Source organism: Pan paniscus, chromosome 15 (assembly GCF_029289425.2).
Source record: "Pan paniscus chromosome 15, NHGRI_mPanPan1-v2.0_pri, whole genome shotgun sequence".
Lineage (NCBI taxonomy): Eukaryota > Metazoa > Chordata > Mammalia > Primates > Hominidae > Pan > Pan paniscus.
In genome coordinates this window covers 56,457,614-56,475,296 of record NC_073264.2, presented here as the reverse complement: position 1 = coordinate 56,475,296, position 17,683 = coordinate 56,457,614, and the positions used below count along the sequence as shown (strand labels likewise).

At 41.5% G+C, this 17,683-nt stretch overlaps 1 protein-coding gene across 22 annotated transcripts in view; it reads right to left on the bottom strand.

The window, feature by feature from the left end:
- Window positions 1-17,683, bottom strand: part of FBXO34 (F-box protein 34) — a 114,627-nt gene that overhangs the window by 31,985 nt on the left and 64,959 nt on the right. For 15 of the 22 annotated variants that reach the window (XR_008620884.3, XR_008620883.3, XR_008620882.3 and 12 more), the window contains exon 2: window positions 1,002-3,493. Coding sequence is in view for 7 of the 22 variants with exons in the window: in XM_008957042.5 (XP_008955290.3) it covers window positions 1,348-3,493 (2,146 nt within the window). In the remaining 15 variants the exon portion in view is untranslated. Of the gene's footprint in view, window positions 1-261; window positions 3,494-17,683 lie in introns of those variants that run through there. The other 7 variants (XM_034937588.3, XM_034937590.4, XM_034937589.4 and 4 more) reach the window with 1 other exon arrangement.

Sequence of the window (17,683 nt, the reverse complement as noted above, 5' to 3'; positions counted from 1 at the left end):
AGATAAGCTCTAAGAATCTCCTAGATAATACGTCACTCGAACAGGAAATACAGTGGTTGTGAACAGACAACAAACGGAAGAACTGACAGGTTGCAAAAATTTAAACTTCAATGTTAAGTGAAGATGGCCTCTTCCGTGGCAGAAAAAAACACTTTATCTCCAACAATTCAAAACAATTAAAAAAATTCTTATGATTCAATTCACAAGAACCTTCTTCAACATTGTATCAAAACAGGAGAAAAAATCTTTGCAAAACTTGGGTTCCATTTAAGATGCATGTTTTTATTTCAGTTTTAAAAAATTTTGTAACCAGACAGGATAAAGTAGACAAGAATGTTATTATCTAACTATATAATATTTTCTCAATCTTGTGGATCACTAAAATATAACAAAGGATTGTTTTCTATGCTAATTTTCAGGTTGTCCAGTTAAACCATTATTTGGTATCCTTTGAGCAGGTTAGCCTTTCAACTATTTAGAGTTTCTTCTCAGAAACATTCATATATTATACAGGAAACATTCATAGTTTATTTGGGAAACATTCATATTTTATACAAGATGTACAAATTTAAGACTAGACAATTAAAAAAAAAACCACAAAATTATAGCCGCAACACTATCCTAGCTGCATTGTGGTGATTATATTGTTCCGTTAGCTGTCCATTATATACAACTGGATTTTAATCGTGCTATTCACAGAGGGGCCAAAGCACTCATCTAAAGGTAAAGGCGCTCAGGTTTAATGTGCACTTTCATAGCCCTATGAAAACACAACCATTATATACACTGTAAACACCACAGGGCATGAAATCCACCTCCAGCCACAAACATCAATCTCACAGGATCAAGCATACGAGGTCTAAGGTGGGGTGCCTGACTTTTCTTTTTAAGAATACTTTTCATCTAAAAGTCCTGCTATTCTTTTCACAGGACACTATTCACTTATTTCAAATATGTTGCCAGTGCTCAAAACATTTCTGGAACCCATTTTTGAGGACTACCTGCAGCATCTGCAGTGAACTCTTCTGAATGTCCTGGATGGTGGTGAGTCTTCATCCTTTGAGGATGGGTTTGATTTAGGAAAACAGGCAGAGTTATTCACAGCCAACTGAATCCAACTGTGGGATACCACCCGGGTTCAAACATGAGATGCCACTATAAACAACAAGACCAATTTTTTTGTACAGCTCGTAAATTTAGAGTTTAGAAAATGCCTGAGCAATGCAGTCCTGATGATGTACAGATTCTTCTAGAGTGATGACTCAGGGGGCTACGCTCATTTGAACAGTGTATCTAGGTGTTTTGCAGCTTTAAAAACCGGTCCTTTTGTTGCCTCTCACATGGACTTTAGTATTCCTCTTCAGCTTCAGTCCCTTTTGCTTTCTTATGGATTGCCCGATTAAAGCTGTGGCAGGCAGGAACCCAGTGATTGTCATGAAGCCCCAGCTTACAACCAGGGAATCCTTTCTGAGACCGGTGGCAGCACATCCAATACCCTGGCCCATAGGGCAATGCCTGGCAATACGGCTTGGGGTGCCATCGGCACAGGGACACATCCCCTTTCACATACTTTTTCTTGCACTGTTTGCAAGGATCCTCTCTATAGCGTGGATCTCGAACCCAGCGAGAATCTGCTGGCCTGATATTGTAGTACTCAATGATAAACTTGAAATAGCAGCAGGTACATTTAAGGGCCACTAAACTCTTGGTGGGAAGTAACCTGAAGATTTTTACCATAATGTGGTGGGGCAGAAAAGCCATGTACTGCTGAGGCTCCAAAAGCTGCTGGATTTTAAACCTGGTCTCCAGGAAGTCATGCGACACCTGCTTCTTCCAACTGGATGCCTCAAGCACTGGTAATGTACTTTCCACAGAAGAGGCTGGCGGTACAAATGGCTCAGCAGACCCACTTTTTTCCTCAGATGCACTGTCACCCCCAGCAGCATCTTCAAGCTGGCTGGCCTCTGAAGACTCTTTTGTTGTGCTTTCATTCAACTGGGAATAGTCTGACAAGTGCTGACCAGGTGGCAAAAAAAACAACATCCCTGGAACTGGGTCTTCACAGGAGTTTAAATTGGAAGGCTGGTCTTTGTCTACCTTGGACACAGTGATACTAATGCACAAAGATTCTTTTCTTTGATCAGGATTTTGGCTAGTAAGCGACACAAGCTCTCTGCTCATACAATCAACAGCATTTGTGGGCAATTCAGAGGCTTGGGAATAGGTATGAGAGGAAAAAGGTAACCCAACGAGTTCATCTGTCATTTCCACATCATATCTGTTGCTGTTTTTCACGGCAGTTTGCGAACCCGGCTCTAACTCTGCACTGTCTATGTGGAAACTCACTCCTGCTGGCAATGGGGGGCAGTCCTGAGAAGCACCGTCCCAGGACTGGTCCTCCTTAGGAGAACAACGATCAGCTCTTGAAGGGCCACAATCCACAGATACAGACCCCACAGGATTCACCTGAGTGTCAGGTGCCTCCAAGACGCCTTTCTTTGTTTTGCCTTCATCAGCCTGAGTGCTATTTGCAAGCAATACTCTGCCCACATTTCGACGGAAGCTGTTATTCCTTGAGAGGCTCCCAGGCTCACGCTGGCCCTGCCGCTTCAGGCACTCAGACTCCAACTTGGCTACCATGTCAAGGACACGGACTGGTTCGCTCTGTGGTTCACCAACCTCAAGATTTCCCCTTTCTGTGGGTTCTTCACAAGCTCCTGGGGCAGAATAGGACTCAGACACTGCAGGCACACCTCTGGATTGGCCAGAAAACCTCACAATTGCAGGTGAGTTTGTGCAGTTTTTTGAACAGCTAGCTAGCAGAGCACTGGCTCTTTGCTCCAAGAAGGCAACCATCTGTATAACTGACAGAGGCCTCCCAGCATAGACTCCATCCCCACTGTCACTCACATAGTGCACAGAACAGTGCTCAATGCCACATGCAAAAGGCTCAGGTTGGTAGCACCTGCTGTTAACCTCCCTCATCCTTTCCACCTGTACCTTGGCTTTTTTAAGATCCCCTGATTTTTTCCTTCTCTTAGTAGCTCTCCCATCAATATCCCAGGAACTTTTTATTTTCATAGATCCTATCCTGTTACTACACTGGTGGGATGCAAAGAATGCAATTTTTTCCTTGGTATTTCCAGGTTTCACAACAGCCCAGATATCAAGTGGTCCTTCTTCTTCGCCCTGGTGGATCGTTGCAGATGGTGCATTCTTTTTGGTTTTAACATTCAAGCTGCTCTCTACAGGACTCTTCCCACTCATACTGCACAGAACATTTGGAGAAAGGATCCCAAATGGCTTTCGAGATGATGCTTTACCGAGAGAGGCTGAAGGAAAGACACTTGGTGTTATGTGGCTAGCTTTGCATGTTTCATCATTTACAGCCTTTTGGTGGTTCATAGGAGTTCTCTGCGTTTCCCTGCTGACTTCCGGGGGGTGCTCTTTCTTCTGGAGCTTCCAATATGGCTTTAGGTGCATAACAAAGCCCCTATAGGAAAGAAATACACATTTGATTCAGAAACCAATTTTGTTTTTAGAAAAAAATGTTTTTAAATTTAAGCTCAGATGGTTCTAGCAACTAAGAAAAACATGTTCTACCAGTTCATTAAATCTTTACCAACTCTCTCATGATAGTTTTTACTGCACATATCAAGAATAACAAACAGCTACCAGTTTATATGGTGTGTAGTAGATTTTTTTTTTTACAGAAAATAAATTGGTTTTGACTGAAGAACTTCAGAAACCGACTTCAGTTAACATTTGGTAAACTTTAACCTTTTAAATTAAAAAAAAATCTGAACTTCCTGAAAACAACTAAGTATTAGGCATAGTACAGAAGAAAGGAAAGTATAAAAAGAACTCCTCCATGATCCCTATTAGATTTTTAAACACTCTTTCTAGATCATCACAATTAGCATTTTATTAGTTGCAAACAGCCCATCAAAATTATTGCTTCCTGGCCGGGCATGGTGGCTCACGTCTGTAATCCCAGCACTTTGGGAGGACAAGGCAGGCCTATCACCTGGGGACAGGAGTTGAAGACCAGCCCGGCCAACATGGGAAAACCCTGTCTTTACTAAAAGTACAAAAATCAGCCGGGCGTAGTGGGGCGTGCCTGTAATCCCAGCTACTCGAGAGGCTGAGGCACAAGAATTGCTTTAACCTAGGGGCGGAGGCTGCAGCCAAGATCGCACGCACCACTGCCCTCCAACCTGGGCAACAGAGCGAGACTTTGTCTCAAAAAAAAAAAAAAAGAAAGAAAGAAAATTATTGCTTCCTAAACTATTCCCATACCACTGAATACTGAATATTTAGATGTTTACAATTTTTCATTTGCTTCCTGTGTACTTTGCCCATCCATTAGTCTTGATTTTCTAAATAATCTATGTGTAGAAACATTTAACTGTCGAATTTCCTGTAACCATCTTAAATATAGACCCTACAGTCCTTATTAATTCTAAAACCATTTTAAACTAGTTCAGAAAGATGGTGCCTTGTTTTGGTCCTTGGCCAGTGGTAGAGATGAGAGCTATTTCAGAAATGAGACAAAAAGATGATTACATGCAGAGACTAGTGTTCCAGTCCCTGCCATATCACTGATTATCTAGACATGGTGATTCTACCTTGGGCAAGTCACTTCCTCTCTCGGTCTCAGTTGAAATGTTAACTGAGGGGCTGAAATACTAGATAACCTAATGAACTTGTCAATGTACAATTTACATAAAACAGCCCACTGCTACACAAAACACCCTGGATTGAGGAAAGAGTGTTTTCTAGGGATGGCTGGACTCCTGCAAAATAAACCTAGAAACTAAAGATCTGCAGTCCCAGTTTGGTGGGAGTGAGGCAATAGTACCTACAGGTCTAAGCACGTGAAGTTTCACCTACTCTTGCTCACTGGGACAGCAGCTGAACACATACATCTCAGACAGCTCAGTATATTCATCCTCCTTTGCTCCACATTTACTGGGTATCTGCCATATGGCAGCCTCTGTGGTAACTGATTTCAGGTTATCAGTTTTAATCACCAAGAATGAAAGTGATCGTCTGGAACAAGTTTACCTTTCACCTTCAACTTTTAAATCCTACATTCTAGTCTCAGATAAAAGAATTATGGATATTGATATCTTCTAGCCAGATAAAGAGAAATTTTGCATTTAAAGCATACAAAGTGTTTTTTAAAAGTTACCCCTGAAATAGGAGCCAGGCATGGTGGCTCACACCTATAATCCCAGTGCTTTGGGAGGCATAGGTGGGAGGACCCTTTGAGGCCAGAAGTTTGGGACCAAGTTTATTCCTGGTGATTAAAACTGGTATCTGAAAACAGTTACCATAGAGGCTGCCATATGGCAGGCAATCAGTAAATGTGGAGCAAACGAGGATGAATACACTGAGCTGTCCAAGATGTATGCTTCAACTAGGAAAGCCTGGGCAACACGGCAAGATCTCATCTCTAAAAAAAATTTTTTTTTAAATCAGCCAGGTGTGACGGCACATGCCTGTAGTCTCAGCTAATGGGGGGGCTGAGGCAGAAGGATCTCTTGAGCCCAGGAGTTTAAGGTTACAGTAAGCTATGATCACACTGCTATGCTCTAGCCTGGGCAATACAGCAAGACCCTGTCTCCAAAAACAACAACAAAAAAACCCAACCAAACAAACCCAACCAACCAACCAAACAAAACCTTTGAAACAGATCTTATCAGGGTCTTTCTGATCTTTGGCAATTTATAGCCTAATCATCTGTAGAGATCTTCCCCCTTTCTGCACTGTGACATTTTTAATAACTTTCTATCATTATACTGTATAGTCTTACAAATAGAGCTACCCAGAATTCAAGAACAGATGACATATAAATGAATAAAAGAGGCACACCTAGTGCTGACTCTCTGTGCCAACTATTTTCTACGTTTTCATATCCGTTCAACCCCATTCCTAAATGAAAGAAATGGAAGTGTTGAAAAACCCAATAAATTCTCACATAATGATCTCATTACACAGTATCTATGAATACATTTAAACTTCAGCAATATGTGCACCATTGTGCATTGCACAATATGTTCTTTGACTTCTTCCCCCATATATTATTTTAGGTGCTATTATTGACAGACAGGGACATTAAAAAGAAACTAATGTAATTACAGAAGGCTTTTATTTGCATTCAAGCTTTAAAGTCAGCTCAACTAACACTTTGTGTACAAGATTTTAGCGAGATTAAAATAGGAGATGATCCCAGGGAACAGATGTGAGGGAAGGAAAATAGCCAGTAAGGACACACAGGGTGACTGCTGGAAAGTGGGGTGATTCTGTGAGACCCCTGAAAGAAGCAGGACATTCAGGCACCAGCTCCAATCCCTCACTGGTTGAAGGTTGCCTGAGGTTAGCCTTTCCCCATCATTTGCTGGGTCTGAGAGCCCTGAGGCAGAAAATAGAAAGCTGTTGGCAAGACGCAGAGAAACTACAAAAATCTAAGTTTTGTTTGAAACCAGTGATGGCCTGAGAGGATATAACGCAGGGAGCAAAGGGCATCTGCTGCAAAAATCCATAAAGCAAAAACTTTAAATCTCCAACAGATTACAACAGATGGTGGCACTTTCCCACCCCCAAGTCACCCCCACACACAAAGGCAGGCATGGGTGGGGTAAAGCTCCAGCTACGTTTCCATGGTTGCCAACCTCTTCATCACAATTGTATGTTAAAGTGTTGCTATAATAAAGTCCTGCTCTCTTGCAATAAAGTAAAATGCAGGTTTATAGCACCTACACATCAATGTTCCTCAGATTCTCAGAAAGGCCCTTAGAAGAAATTAAGATCCCCTAGGCCCGCTGAATCACAATTTCTCAGACTGGGCCCAGAATCTGTTTTTAATGTTAGGTTGAAATTGGAAGGGACTTTAGAGGTCATGTGTTAGATCTAATGTAAGAGTAGGATTCTGGATGTGGACTGGGGTGCTGGGCTACTAACGGGTAAGGTGGAACTGCCCAACAAAATGCCAAGCAGACAGTCCATACTGAAGCATCTCATCTAAGGGCTGGGTAAAAACACACCCATTTTCTTGATATTTTCTCTTTAAAACACAATAAACTCAACGGCCTTTTTTCTCTTAATTTCCTGGCTTCTAGAGCTGAAGGTCAAATGGCCTTTTTATTGCCAAATTCCCTCTTCAACCACTAGCTCCTCAGTTTCTTTGACATAGCCTTCCCAGCTCTCTTCTTCCCCAGCCCCTAAACATCAGTGTTCTTCAGAGTTCTTTCTGTTTCTAGACCACTACTCTTCTTAAGCTATATATCTAAGTGATTTCTTGTAGTTTTAACTCAAACATTTCCAGTGACACACTCTCCCCAACTTCATATCCCACAGCCTGGTAGACATACTCACCTGGATATCAAAAAGAATCTCAAAATCAACACTACTAGTTAATGATAGCCTCAAGTATACCTAGTCCATTAAGCCAGAAGCTTGAGTCACTTAGATTCCTCCTTTCTGATCCCCACATCTCATCGCCAAGTCGCTAAACTGTGCCACTCTTTATCCCTAGCACAACTGCCCTAGTCATCTCTGCTACACTGTCATCAGTTATTGGAAAACCTAACCTCTATCAATACAAGCAAAGTGCTGAGGCCCATTCCAGCCAACCTGACAGCTTTACTCCTGCTTTGCTCTACCATACTTCACACTTTGAAAGCTTGTTCACAGAACCATGACTACTAGACTAGGTAGTGAAAGCCAATCATATTAAGATACAATTTGAAGGCAGCCAAGACCAAGACCATAAAACATGTAGCATCCGATTTTTTATACTAACCTCCAACCTACAAATGTTCATTTCCTTCTACTCATTTTTTATTTATTTAATTTCGTTCTTTCTGAGGCAGGGCCTCCCTCTGTCACCCAGGCTACCGTGAGTGGCGTGATCTTGGCTCACTGCAGCCTCAACCTCCCAGGCTCAAGCAATCCTCCTACCTCAGCTTCCCAAGTAGCTGCAACCACAAGCACATGCCACAATGGCCAGCTAATCTTTTAAAAAATTTTTTGTAGAGACAGGGTCTCACTAAGTTGCCCAGGCTGGTCCTGAACTCCTGGGCTCAGGTAAGCCTCCCACCTTGGCCTCCCAAAGTATTGGGATTACAGGAGTGAGCCACCACACCCAGCCCTACCTGTTTACTATCAGAAATGTCCTAACCGCTCTGGGCTAGACACTGGTATAAATATGAGTAAAACATAGTTGCTGCCCTTGAGACAGAAAAGCAAACAATTACAACAAATGTTATATGTGTCAGAAGGATAGCACAGGGTGCTGTGAGAGCCCATGGGGAGATGGGGAGAAGAAGGAAGAGGTATGGATGAAGAGGGAGAAGGGGACATCAGCACCAAGCTCACCTGAGGGTATAGGAACAGGTCAGAGAAGTCCTGATTTTCTAAGCTAAGCCCTGAGGGAAGATACGCAAAGTCCTAAGCCTTTCAAAAGTGGATGATGCTTTTAGGAAATTCAGGTAGGTGGGAAATAAAGAGAGTCTAAGTTAAGGTGCTAAGAGTAGAGAGATGACAAGTAAATGGGTTCACAGGAATAACAAGCAGGTTTCTAACTACTGACTGAAAATGGAGGATGAGGGAGAGGAGTCAAGGATGGGTCCTCATCTATGGCTTCAGCAACTACATGAAGAGTGATGCCTCCCAGTGAGATGGCAACAGGTGGCTGAGCATACTTGGAGCAGGGGAGGCAGAGGTAAATTCACTTTAATAAATGTTGGGGTCATCATTTGACCCCATCATCATCCTGAACTCCTGGACTCAGGTAAGCCTCCCACCTTGGCCTCCCAAAGTATTGGGATTACAGGAGTGAGTCACCATACCCAGCCCTACCCGTTTATTATCAGAAATGTCCTAGCCGCTCTGGGCTAGACACTGGTATAAATATGAGTAAAACATAGTTGCTGCCCTTGAGACAGAAAAGCAAACAGACAATTACAACAAATGTTATACGCGTCAGAAGGATAGCACAGGGTGCTGTGAGAGCCCATGGGGAGAGCAAACTAACACAGGAACAGAAAACCAAACACCACATGTTCTCACTGTGGGAGTTGAACAATGAGAACACATGGATACAGGGAGAGGAACATCACACACTGGGGATGTTGGTGGGTGGTGGGGGTGGAGGACAAGGGGAGGGAGAGCATTAGGACAAATACCTAATGCATGCAGGGCTTAAAACCTAGATGACAGGTTGATAGATGCAGCAAACCACCATGGCACGTGTATACCTATGAAACAAACCTGCAAATTCTGCACATGTATCCCAGAACTTAAAGTAAAAAAAAAAAATACACATACACAAAAATTAACATTGGGCTTCAGTGCCTACAAGACAGAGATATCCAGGAGGCGAAACGACTCAGGTCTGGTCAAGAGAAACAGGAGGAAAGGAAGAAGACAGTTGTCACAGAAACATTTCAATGAGGAGAAGGTTTTCTGGATAGAGATAAGAAGTCTTTTTCCAAAATTTTTCACAATGATCATGTATTACTTTCACAATCAGGAAAAAAAAAAGTCTGTAAAAGGAAGGCACAGTCAGCAGCAAGGTCAAATAAAGAATTGTGCCCACTTGGTGATAAAGACCCCTGGTGACCCTGCTGTGAGGAAGTACAGTGGACAAGAAGTCAAAAGTTCATGATGGAGGGGTGACTAGAAGGTGAGAGGGTGAGCACCAACTACAGTGACTCTCTCACTAAGCTTGGCTATGAAGGACAGTCTCAACATACCTGTCAGCTTAAATCCTTTCCAGGTCTATGGGGAGATAGAATAGTGAACCAGGTATAATTTGAGCAACTTTATTCCAGTAAAGGCCCAAATCCTGCATTCAATAATTCCAGTATTCCTTTTAGACTCTAAGTTCAGCTTTAAAAAGTAAAGAAAAGAAAACTCACCTAAAGACAGTATACACTCCCCAAAATGAAGCCATAAAAGACAACTAAACTTTCCTTTTTAAAAAATGTACTTGGATAAATCCTAACGCCTAAAGAGTCATACTAACTCTTGTCCACAGAGGGGTAAACCTGATGAAGAATCGAATGACAATATGTGGTCAGAATAGGAGAAAGGACGATATTTCTCTTAGTGCTAATAGGAAGCCACAATATCAAAGGCAGATGCCAGTTTTCTAACTTGCTAGTCTTCAGCCTTGCTTATCAAAACAAGTTAGATGATAAGGCAGTTCATGTTTCTTTCTGCTTCAGTAAAGGCACAGGAATGCTAATTCCAAAAAGGAGTCACTTATTAGCATAAGAGCCACTCTTTATTTATAAAAATCGGAGGAATAATGGCTGGGGGCGTGGCTCACGCTAGTAATCCCAGCACTTTGGGAGGCCAAGGCAGGCAGATCATGAGGTCAGGAGTTCGAGACCAGCCTGGCCAACATGATGAAACACCATCTCTACTAAAAATATAAAAATTAGCCGGGTGTGGTGGCATGCGCCCGTAATCCCAGCTACTCAGGAGGCTAAGGCAGGAGAATTGCCTGAATGCGGGAGGCAGAGGTTGCAGTGAGCTGAGGCCACGTCACTGCACTCTAGCTCTGGGCGACAGAGCAAGACTCCGTCTTGGGAGACCAAAAAAAAAAAAAAAAATCGGAGGAATAAAAATAGAATAGTATACAAAGGCCCCTTCTCATTATATAATACCTTTAGAGAGGAAAAAAGTATACAGTAAGAAAATTCATCATTTGTGTCTTAAAAACTATAAAAGCTTCCAGAGACCATCTTATGACAGCCTTCTTCACTGGACCATTGTACAAATGATTAGCAACTTCAGCAAAGTGCTGCAGATATATATAATGAAATCCTTGTTTTTACAAATGAGGAAGCACAAATAAAGTGACTTCTGAAGCCCCACAGCTAGACAGTGGTAAAATTAAGATTAGAATTAGATAGGAAATACCATCTCCTGGATCTATACTTTCCCCACTATGAAGGATGATATATCGAAAACCTACGATAAATTATGACTCAAATAAAATTAAATAATTCTGATAGCATCTATTCCAAGAGCTTTTATCTTTCAAATTAGGTCAGTTTTTAATAAGTGCCACATAAAACTACTACACAGAGCTGTGATGCATTATGGCAGACAGATCACATAAACCATACTAATCTAAAAGCATATAAAAGGCTGTTTCGATGGCTATTAAATTGGAAAAAATGCCAAGACCAGGAGGGTGTGAATATAGGCAGAGGCACAAGAAAAGACTTCCCCCTCCATATGTCTCTAAGCACTGACAGAAAGAATGCATCCAACTCCCACAGCACGCCTTTTTTAAAAAAGGAAAAAAGGGAGAAAAAATAACCCTATCGGTCAGAAAATGCAGTATTTCTCAAATTAACTTTCAAAATATTGGGGGATGACTTTTTCTGGGAGGCAGTCCACTCCTTCTTTTATTTTTAGGGAATATTCTCTAAAATCAATTCATGGAACTTCTTAATTTTGCCTTATGAGGATTGGGTGGTTAGGGTTAGTGGCGAACGACAGAAAAGTCCTTTACTGTCTGTTAATGGATACTGAGTAATAGAATGGCCTTTGGAAACACATGTATGGTTTTCAAAAACTCTGCTCATGGCTTCCATCTTAGAATTCATAATGGTGTTTAAATACAGCACCTACCTGCTTCAAAGTTATCTATAATATTGACCAAATGAAGCTAACTTCCAGAAGGTAGAGAAAGGTCTATGATAAGTTTGATGGGACAACAAAGTATCCAGAACATATTAAAAAGGAATATTGACAAGTTGGGAATGACAGCCACTACACTTTGGTTTTCTATTGTGCTCGCAATAAATGCAACACCTAATACAGTTTGACAGTATTACAAAATAGTGAATTAGTAATATTATGCAAATTTACACAGTTCCCCAGCCCACTTTTGTTGGAGTAGGGAGGGAAGAGAAGGGCCTGGAGGAAAGAACTTCTGCTTAAGCTGTTGTGAATTATTAAATAACACTTCAGGATAGAGACAAAATAAAGTATTCCATTTTGTTAAACTTAATGACGTTTAAGTTAATCCGTAGTCATTTCCTATTGCTCCTATGACATAATGCCAAACACCCACAAAACTCCAGCATATCACATTTACTGCTAAGCAGGCAAATGAAAAGCCTACCAGTGGTAAATGCCACTAGAATGAACAACAAAATGCAGATGAAACCTCATAAAAAGTTAAAGCCCAAAAAAATTAATACATTTTGAAAAGTACATTGAGCATTACCAGGAAAATTTAATTTCCAAGGATTTTCAGATATTCAGAGTTCCTGTTAACAACTCCTGCATATTTTACCTATTCTAATATTTTTTACAGAAACTGAAGGAAAATAAAACTCCTATCCCTTTGCATAGCAAACCACTACTTCCTTGAGTGGGCTGACGCTTGCTTTTACTTTGAAACCAATCATTTTTCCACATGACAAAGATCCTTTGCTTGGCCAAACTTGAGTAAGGATTCTAAACTTTCTTCTAGGCCCATCTGTGCACTTCCTCACAAAATCCAGTTTTAGCAAAAGACCCCTCCCATCTTCAATATCTGATCAGGTTCTTCATTTTCCACCATCCCCCAGGTGATGTCTGATCACCCTGGCTTGTCTTCAGCAAGAATCCTGTTAGATGGGTTTAGCCAGAATCCCCCTTACTCCAAATGTTTCCTCTTACTAGTTTACCTTCAACTGACCCCTATCCTGCTCCTTGCCCATGATGTATTTGGAGTTGAGCCCAATCTCTTTCCTTTGCTGCAAGACCCCGCTGCAGTGATCCCTATACTTACCGCGATGGTCCCGAATAGTCTTCTTTGCCCACCTTTAACAAGTATCAGTTTTTTCTTTAACATGTATTTTTATGTAAACATAAATTTTTTAAAAATATTTTTAAGGCAATAGCAATTTCTGACATCACTTGCAGTACTTTCAAAGAGTTGATCAGTGCTTTAATATATGCCCTATTTGACCAAAATGTAACTCAAACAAAAGGCTCTCTCTTAAGGGATAATATTCAAGATTCCACGGCTAGCCTTGAATCCAGTTCAAAAATCCATTATGTGTCAAATAACATTTGATATGAAAAATAAGAGTACAGCTACTAATTCTAGAGTATAAATGCAACCTGACACTGCACACATCTGCCACCACACACACAAATCCCTGGCTGGACAATGATCTTAGGCCAAGTACCTAACACATGCCACCTGGGCACAGGCTGGCCCATTAACACAGTTATACATAACTGAATTTTAAAATGGCTTGACCCCAGGGAAAGAAAAAAAGAGGCTAAAATAAAAATTAGGAGCCAGCCAGGCATGGTGGCTCACATGTGTAATCCCAGCACTTTGGGATACCAAGGCAGGAGGATCACTTGAGCACAAAAGTTCGAGACCAGACTGAGCAATACAGGGAGGTTCCCTATGTACCACCCCCATTCAAAAAAAAAAAAAAGCCAAGCATGATGGCCTGTATTTGTAGTCCTATTTGGGAGGTGACCATGGGATTGCTTGAGCCCAGGAGTTAGAGGTTGCAGTGAGCTATGATCATGCCACTGCACTCCAGCTAGGGCAAAACAGAGAGACCTGGTCTCGAAAGCAAGCAAATGTTGGTAAAAATTCAGGGTAACAAGTATTAGTGCACCAAGCAAAAGAGTTTGCTTGCAAGCCAGGCACAGTGGCACACCCCTGTACTCCCAGCAACTTGGGAGGCTGAGGTGGAAGGGTAGCTACAAGCCCAGTTGTTTGAGTCCAGCCTGAGCAACACAGCAAGACCTGGTCTCTAAAAATAATAGTTTGCTTATAGCATCAATGTAGACAAAAGACTTGGCAAGTTAAGACTTCTGTCAGCAATACTGAGTGGGAGTGAAGGGGGTGGGGAATTACTTCAGAAATAGGCCCCATGGTGTTTACCAAAGAAAGCCAAAACCACTGTCCTGCCTGCTCACCTGTTGAGTAACTGTTCTTCCTTCTACCACATGCCTCTAGGATCTGCTGAACCAAGACTGAAGTAGCAGTATGTGCACTGGCTGGTTAGGTATACTCTGTTTAGAATTACTACTTGCAAAGAAACGAGATTTATGGTCAACAGAAAACTAAAAAACATTGCTGCTTTGGTGCCTGTTTTTGTAGCTTACCAAGGCAAATTTAACTATTGGGGTTAAAAATGAGCATTCCAAGAGGTACTGTGAGAAATAAATCTAAACTATAGATAAATCAATCATTGGGCACCAAGAGCCCAAACTGTAATGTTATCTGGTGTATTTGTCTTATCCTCCAAACAAAACTATTCCTTAAGTACACAGAGGGACTCTTCATCGTTGTATATTATTCTGCAAGAATCTGACAAAACTTGGAATTCCTAAAGCCATATAAAAAGGATAATGGCTTCGACAAAGGATACAGAGCACCTAGTTTCAAGGTAAAATTTGGGCCTTTGGAACCAGGTTAGCATAGATCCAGGATGGGCGGGGGGGGGCAGGTGATGAAAGGAGCAGTTACAAGTCCTACCCTAGGGAAATTCCTGAATGTCAGTATATATTACTTAATATGGTTATGATCATATTGTACATACAATGTACTTTTTATCACAGGGAGACATTTTCCATATTACATAGTCTTCAAAACCAATATTGTAAATGTGTAAGTACCAGAATATATTTAACCATTCCCTCTAAACCTGGACATTATAACATTTTCATGAATACTGTCTCTTATGCATTTAAGGGTATATCCTTAGAAAATATTTCCAAAAGTGAAATTATTGAGTCAGAGTGTATTTTCACAACTGGATATATCTTGCCCAACCACTCTCCAAAGGGATAATGCTAATTTTCACTGCTACCAGCAAGACAAGCGTGCAAGTTTTATGGCAAGGATTTTGTATCTTAGAGAACTGGGTTTTTTTGTTTTTTTTGTTTGTTTTTTTTTTGTTTTTGAGATGGAGTCTCGCTCTGTCGCCCAGGCTGGAGTGCAGTGGTGCGATCTCAGCTCACTGCAAGCTCCGCCTCCCAGATTCACGCCATTCTCCTGCCTCAGCCTCCCGAGTAGCTGGGACTACAGGCGCCTGCCACCATGCCCAGCTAATTTTTTGTATTTTTAGTAGATGGGGTTTCACCGTGTTAGCCAGGATGGTCTCGATCTCCTGACCTTGTGATGCACCCACCTTGGCCTCCCAAAGTGCTGGGATTACAGGCATGAGGCACCGCGCCTGGCCTGTTTTTAGGCCTAAGAAAAGAAACCAAGGTAGAGCTAGAGATAAAAGGTAAAAATGAGTAAGAGGAGAATAACTTGTTTTTATTCTAGAATAATAACAGCTCTAATACCTCTACAATGTTTACTATGTGCCAGGTACTGTTTTAAGCTCAAAATACCCATAAAACCCCAAGAAGTACATACTCTTATCTACAACTGTAGATGAAGAAACTGAATCAGAGATGGCTTAAGGAACTTACAAAGATCAAGGTCACAGTACCCATAAAAGAAGTCCATACTCGCTGGCCGCAGTGGCTCATGCCTGTAATCCTAACACTTTGGGAGGCCGAGGCGGGCAGATCATGGGGTCAGGAGATCGAGACCATCCTGGCTAACACAGTGAAACCCCGTCTCTACTAAAAATACAAAAAATTAGCCGGGTGTGGTGGCACGTGCCTGTAGTCCCAGCTACCCGGGTGACTGAGGCAGGAGAATTGCTTGAATCCGGGAGGCAGAGGTTGCAGTGAGCTGAGATCGTGCCACTGCACTCCAGTCTGGGCGACAGAGCGAGACTCCATCTCAAAAAAAAAAAAAAAAAAAAAGTACATACTCTTATCTCCAATTGTAGATGGAGAAACTGAATCAGGCAAGTTAAGAAACTTGCTAAGATCGCACAGGAAACATATCATGGAGCTCGATATGTGTGCAGTCAGGAGTCAAAGCCTACGCTCTTACCACTACACTATGCAATGAGGAAAGGAGATTCTGAAGGGCCCATGGCAGGGTACTCCTCAGCAAGCTTATCTTCAAGTGGTAAGTGGAGTATAAGATGTGTGACTGTGAAAGGAGGCAGAACTGGGGCTTCAGGTTCAATTCTGGATGCCTCAAGTTTGACACCTTACTTAAAATTAATTCGTTTATCAAATATTTAACTTCCCTCTAAGTGTCAGATATTGTGCTAGCCTGCAGCTTCAGCATGAACAAAACTGAGGAATTTCTGCCCTCAAGGCACATTTGAGAGAGATGCATCAATTCCTTAGCCTTTTCATTTCCAAATCTGTAATTTTCTAATGTATTGAAATCAACTTAGCAATAAAAGCAGCCATCATTAGAAACATTTAAGTTTTATTTTTGGCAAAAAGAGACTTCAAAAATCGAATATGATAGTCTTGAGCAGAGGCCTGAGGACGATGACATTATCAAAGAGTAAGGCTGGTACAACTATACAGAACACATGGAAGAGAACATGCACAGATATACTGTTGTGGGGTCAATTTATAACGGATTTATTTACAAAAAATTGTTCCATAGAATGAGAAATGCTAGAGAATAGAAGAAAATAGCATTAAAATATAACCATAGGCATGGACCAGGTGCAGTGGCTCATGCCTGTAATCCCAGTACTTTGGGAGGCTAAGGTGAGTGAATCCCTTGAGTTCAGGAGTTAGAGACCAGCCTGGGCAACACGGTGAGACCCTGTCTCTACTAAAAATACAAAAATTAGCCAGGCACAGTGGTGGACATCTGTGGTCCCAGCTACTCAGGAGGCTAAGGCAAGAGGACATCGAGTCCAGGAGGTGGAGGTTGCAGTGAGCCAAGATAGTGTCACTGCACTCTAGCCTGGGCGACAGAGTGAGACTGTCTCAAAAAAAAAAAAAAAAAAAAAAAGAGTGAAGAGACCTACCAACCAAACACACCACATAGGATTCTGAGTCAGACAGACCATAAAATAGTATATATGTGTGTGTGTGTGTGCGCGCGCGCGTGCGTGTATATATTCTATATGTGTATAGCATTTTTTTTTTTTTTTTTTACATTTCTGGGAAGTTCTCAAAATGTGTGTATGCATTTTTGAGTCCTCATCTCTTACAGATACATCCTGAAATACTTTTAGATTAAATGATATAATGTCTGGGATTTCCTGCAAAATAAAATGGGAGAAAAGAAATGGTTGGGAGTATTGAGCAAACAAGACTGGCTATGAGATGATCAACTGCTGAAGCTGCATGATGGCTAAGTGGGGGGTTTCTCACTACTATTTCTGTACATAGCTAAATTTTTCCATAATTATTGGTTTTTAAAAAGGAGAACTAAACAAATGGGAGCATGTGGAAAACACTGGATGAATGAGCCTTAAAATGTTCATTATGTACATACAGTGTAGACCCACAAACTGTCCGATTTGGAGTTAGGAAACTGGAATTCAGTGGTTCCCTGGGCCAGGCAGCTCTGCAGGGACTGATCTGAAGTCCCTCCCAACTGAGCCCCAGGCTGTCTGACGCAGTTGCTCCTTCCTGGTTCAAACAACGGGCACCAACATAAGTTCTTGCCCTATTCTACACCCATTACTGAAAACTGAACAGGAAATAAATCAGAAAGCAATTTTTAAAGATAAAAAGAAAAGGAGACAAACACATGGGAAGTCTAACAATAAAAAAGAACTGAAAGACAACAGCAGTCAAGACCAATCAATCC